The sequence below is a fragment of the Ailuropoda melanoleuca genome, chromosome 8, assembly GCF_002007445.2.
Source record: "Ailuropoda melanoleuca isolate Jingjing chromosome 8, ASM200744v2, whole genome shotgun sequence".
Classification (NCBI taxonomy): domain Eukaryota; kingdom Metazoa; phylum Chordata; class Mammalia; order Carnivora; family Ursidae; genus Ailuropoda; species Ailuropoda melanoleuca.
In genome coordinates, this window is record NC_048225.1 from 58,178,032 (window position 1) to 58,184,210 (window position 6,179).

The window sequence follows — 6,179 nt, forward strand, 5'->3', positions numbered from 1 at the left end:
AAATATTAAGTAGAAATTTACAAGCCTCACAGAAAAACACTTAATGACAATCTTGGTACGCCAGGAATCAAATTCTAATACTGTAAACTCCTACTATTCTTTGTCTATAATGCAAATTTTAAGGCTTTTGAGAGTCTTGCAATTATTAACTTAAATCCCCATCAATATTACTATACAAAAAATTGAGGGTTAGCTAATGAGTTGCAATATATTTTAGTGAATTCCCCACTTTTGAATTTTCTATGGACTGATAAAGTGAAAAATATTATTTCAGAGTTTCCTATCCTTTTGTGAATGGAAAACCATACCACACCTGGAGTTGAAACATTTTATACAATCGGAGTTACTTGCACTGTGTGAAACATGTCATCTATTGATTCTCGAAAGTGATCTTGATCCAAAATTTGCTTGCTTGATTTCTATTTTGTCTGACATTAATATTTCCTAACAGTTTCGGGGGATGTGTTTATTGTGCTAGTGTGATTTTTGTTAGCCAAGAGTCTGTGCATGCTTTGTGTATGGTTTGTTTGCACATCTTATATACTGTTCAAAAACATATTTTATTTATATATATGCATATATATGCAAATTTATATATATGCATATATATAGCATAATGCATATATCTATAGCATAAATTGGTATATAAAATCGCTGTGAGTTCTGACCCATATGTAGTATATATGTTAATTAACTGCCCTTTTTTGCCCAATCCAAAATGTTTGTTTTGCCTGATGCTGTATTTTTTCTCTACTTTTTTTGATTTCTTTTTTCTATTTTATGAGGGGGATTTTTTTTTTTGAAATTTAAGTTTTCTATTGATTTATGAAGTAGACATTATACTTCTGTTTCCTTTAGTCATTCCTTTATGCTCTCCAAAAAACTACATATAAGAATGCTTAAAGTCTATTATGAAATTTGACTCATTTTTACATTAATAATTTGTACACTCAAAAATATCTGCTGACATCTAATACATGCACAGCGTCTTGCTAGACACTGCAAATACAAATATCAATACGATATGTTCAAATATTAACAGTTTGGTTAACTTGTGGTTGATTGAAGAACATCAGTACATTTTGACAATACCGTGATGTTAAAATAAAACAGAGATGGATCCATTGGCAAATGTATTCCTTACCTACAGAGTCTGCCACTTTTCCCAGTATGACATATTGAGAACATTTAAGGGGTGGTTCTCTATCCTCTCTGAGAGGGAGTTGAGTCCTCCTGAAGAAGATGATGATTGAAGCTGGATTTGGTGGTGGGAGGACACAAAATAGATCAGAGGGTTCCCGAATCACAAAGCTGGAATTACCAGCATGGTCTGGGTAGGAAAGAGCAAACAGTAATGAAACAGATCGCTGATCTGGCAGAATCCTAATCATGCTTCATGTCCAAGAGCATTTGTCTTTTCCTCTTTGAAAAATTTCCTGAGCTCCTCCAAAATTTAGCTTAATTGCCTTTATCATCCTCCTGCATGAGTCTGTGATGACACCAGAACAAACTTCAAGGAGCATTCGGAATTAGTTTGCTTTGTGTTGCTTTGCTATTTCCAAAAAGTGTTGCTTTTTGAAGTATCAAATCTTTCATTCTTCAGTGAGAATAAAGATAAAAGAGAAATGTAGGTAGAAAAAACTGCATAAAGAACTTGATATCCCTGACTCATCCACTACTCTAAACAATATTAATTATCATCTTATGATGACTGTTTATTATGGGAAGAAACTTTAACATGTGCTATAAAGGCAAATACATCAGCTGTGATGTGGGCCAAGGATGAGACATCATAGAAAATGAGAAGGTTGAGCCCAATATTCATATTGAAGTATGAGACCCACAGTGTCCTACCACTCAACTCCAAGAACACTGGAAGCCCGTCACATATTCCTCCGGGAAGTACATCTGTGGATTCTTTCCTGAAAAAATTCGCTGAGTAAAGACCTGTAAACACTGATAACTAAGGATGTCACCAATGAAGCAAGAGCTCCTTACAGGGACTCAAAGTAAATCCTCCCAGTTGCTGAGACTCGATTATCAACTGCAGATTCAAATCAGCTTCAAAGACTTCTCATTAAGTGTGAATTAATAGTGAAACTTGCAAGATATTTGACAAATAGATCCGAAATGAAAGATTAAAAAGCAAGCTATAAAAATAAAAAAAAAATGAGGGGCACGTGGGTGGTTCAGTCAGTTAAGTGACTGACTCTTGATTTTGGCTCAGGTCATGATCTCGGGGTCCTGGGACTGAACCCCTCACCAGGTCCTGAGTTCAGTGGGAACTCTGCCTGAGGATTCTATCTCTCTCCTTCTCCCCCCACCAAACACTTGCTCTCTTTTTCTCTCTCTCTAAAATTAAACAAATCTTTAAAAAAATAAAGAATTGAAAGTAATATTTTATGAAAATAATATATATAAAGCAGAATAGATATATTTATATAAAACATATCTTCTGTAATTTACAATTCCTCATTATGTTATAAATAAAATGTAATATCTTTACTTGGGTAAGGAAGAATATATCTATCATGTCTATATACACACTGCTCTTCTGTGGATGCTGTAATTTGAACCACAGTATTTTCCAAGTACTCTGTTTTTATATTAAGTCTTTAATATTTACATTTTTTAAGAGAAACAAATAATAAATAGCACTTATTTGGTAGAAACACATCATGAAAATCTGTCTCATTTTTACCTTTGAAAATGAAGAAATGATTGAATCAAGCAATTGTTTAGATATAGAGTAATTTGATCTCAGTAATATGATTTAAAATACTTATCTCAAACTCATGTTTCAAACACATGTATTACTCATTATACTGTGAAGATATGCTTGGTCCCAAGAAGAAAAAGTGTGTACTATGAGGGGAAAGTTACTCAAAACCTGAATCAATTGGACTTAAAGAATACTGATTCCTGAAACATATATCTCTCTATTATAGTTACTTGGATTTCGGTAGGTCATTAGAAACTTTGGACATGTGTTTCTTCACAAAATATTGGGTATTCTACTGTATTTCATACATTTTTTTTTCTTTTCTTTTCCATCATACATATTCATTGAGACTAAAAAATATTCATAAATACCTCAAAAATTCTTGTGTAGTTGAAAAAAACACAGTTCTTTTGGATAATCCATAATTTGATCTATAATCTCGTCTGTGACCTGTGATGTTACCCTTTGATCTGTATCTCAATGCATAAACATCTCTACTCTGATTCTGTAACTTAGCTTTCTAAAGAAATAACCCCTTAGGACAACCAAACTGAAGAGGCCAGACTGTGATATCAGATCACTTTCCTTTTCTCCAAATTCCATGATTTACCAGGTGGAAGATAATGATCAAGTTCCTGACAACTCTAATGTGTAATTCTTCAATTATGAGAGGGTGTAAATAGTGTGTCCTGCCTTATGGAGTTTTAGGATGATGTCTGAGGCAACATGTAGAATGTGCTACCTTGGTTCTTGTTTCACTAGAAACTGTCCAAAAAATGTTAGTGGCAGAATCAGAAGAATGAAGATGAAGAATCCTCCATTTCAAAACCATGAACATGGTAACTTCTTTTCAAATACTGTTTGACAGTCTGCTAAGAATAGTGACTTTGAATATTTTTTTTCTCCTAGTGAAGGATGTTGCAGGATCTCACACATTCCAACATCTCTAAGTTCCAAGTCTCTGAGTTCATTCTGATGGGATTCCCAGGCATTCACACCTGGCAGCACTGGCTCTCCCTGCCCCTGGCTCTGCTCTACCTCCTAGCTCTCACTGCCAACATCCTTATCCTGGTCACCATCAAACAAGAGGCCACACTGCACCAGCCTATGTACTATTTCCTGGGGATCCTGGCTGTGGTAGACATGGGCCTGGGTACCAACATCATGCCCAAGATCTTGGCCATCTTATGGTTCAATGCTAAGGCCATCAGTCTCCCTGAGTGCTTTGCTCAGATGTATGCCGTACATTGCTTTGTGGCCATGGAGTCAGGTATCTTTGTCTGCATGGCTATAGACAGATATGTAGCCATTTGCAGACCTCTACACTATCCATCAATAATTACTGAATCTTTTGTTGTCAAGACAACTGTGGTCATGGCACTAAGAAATACCCTAACTACCATCCCAGTGCCTGTGTTGGCTGCACAGAGACACTACTGCTCACAGAACCAAATTGAGCACTGCCTGTGTACTAATCTTGGAGTCACTCGCTTATCCTGTGATGACAGGACAATCAACAGCATCTACCAGCTATTTCTGGCCTGGACGCTGATGGGGAGTGACCTGGGTTTGATTTTCTTATCATATGTTTTGATACTTCACTCGGTGCTAAAGCTGAACTCAGCAGAAGCTGCATCCAAAGCCCTAAGTACCTGCACTTCTCACCTCATCCTAATTTTGTTCTTTTACACTATCATTGTTGTCATTTCCATCACCCATAGTGCAGCCATGACGGTTCCCCTCATCCCAGTTCTACTCAATGTACTACACAATGTCATTCCTCCTGCCCTCAACCCCATGGTGTATGCACTCAAGAACAAGGAGCTCAGGCAGGGCTTGTATAAGGTTCTGAAGCTGGACATCAAGGGCAACTAACATGGTGATGAAGCTCACTTCTAATTTGCATATTTATTCATTGATTATATTCTCAAACATTGCATGTGGCAGAAGAACTAAGAAACATATACACTGGCAGTTTTTCACTTAGTATAATGAATCTGGTGAAAATGAAACTTCAAAATAAAAAGTGGTGAAACTATATTTGAAATCTTGGATTCAAGAATGATCTTCAGCTGAACAAAATGATGCTCATTATCTCAAGGAATCCAAGGGAAGGACAAGTGGAATATGCATCTCATTTTCCTACCTAGTTGCCCTGGCTAGAACTTCTAGACAATATCGAATTGAGGTAGTCAGCAGATATCTGTCAATCTGTTTCTTTTAATTAGAGTTTAATCCATGTACATTGATATAACTGATAATTGGTATAAGTGATAACTGATAACATAGGACTTACTCCTTCCATTTGTCTATTTGCTTTCCAATGTGTCTTATATCTTTTTAAATGGACAAGGGACTTGAATAGACATTTCTCTAAAGAATATGTGCAATGGGGCTCTGGGTGGCTAAGCTGGTTAAGCGTCTGACTTTGGTTCAGGTCATGATCTCAGGGTCCTGGGATCAAGCCCCACGTTGGGCTCCATGCTCAGCGGGGAGTCTACTTCTCCCTCTCCCTCTCCATCTGCCCCCCCCATTCATGCTTTCTCTCTCTCTCTCTCAAATAAATAAATAAAATCTTTAAAAAAAAAGAAGTTATGGAATAGTTATCAAGCACATGAAGACAAGATCAATCTCATTAGTCACTAGACAAATTCAAATCAAAACCACAATAAGACACCATATATCCCCTAAAATGGATGTATTTTTTATTTAATAATATTTTATTATGTTAGTCACCATACAGTACATCCCTAGTTTTTGATGTAAAGTTCAATGATTCATTAGTTGCGTGTAACACCCAGTGCTCCATGCAATACGGCCCTCCTTAATACCCATCACTGGCCTATCCCATTCCCCCACCTCCCTTCCCTCTGAAGCCCTCAGTTCGTTTCCCAGAGTCCATAGTCTCTCATGGTTCATTCCCCCTTCTGTTTGCCCCCCCTTCTTCTTCCCTTTCTTCTCCTTCCAATCTTCCTAAAATGGCTGTATTTTTTTTAATTAGCCAGTGTTGGAGATTTTGTGTAAATATTGGAATCCTCATGTATTTTTAGTGAGAATGTAAAATCATACATGAGATGTGGAAAACAGTTTGACATTTATTCAAAAAACTGAACACAATTACCATATGACACAGCAGTTCAACTTCTAAGTATATATCCAAAAGATTGAAAACAAATATTATAAAAATAACTTGTACACAAATATTATAAAAATAACTTGTACACAAATATTCATAGTAGCAATATTAGACAAAAATGGAAATAATGGAAATGTCCATCAGCAGCCTAATGTATGAACAGATTGAGACATATTCATATAGGGCATTATTATTCATCCACAAAAAGGATAAGGTACCAATATGTGCTGTTACATGGATGAACTTTGTAAACACTGTGCTGAGTGAAAAAAGTCACACACAAAAAGCTACATATTGTACAAGGATGTATGATTCCATTTA

General features: G+C 36.2%; 1 protein-coding gene across 1 annotated transcript; it reads left to right on the top strand.

Moving 5' to 3' along the window:
• The first annotated feature begins 3,637 nt into the window (after positions 1-3,637).
• Positions 3,638-4,597, top strand: LOC117803350 (putative olfactory receptor 56B2). The gene has a single exon (XM_034666171.1). It carries the CDS (start codon positions 3,638-3,640, stop codon positions 4,595-4,597), a length of 960 nt encoding a protein of 319 aa, XP_034522062.1.
• Positions 4,598-6,179: the final 1,582 nt, after the last annotated feature.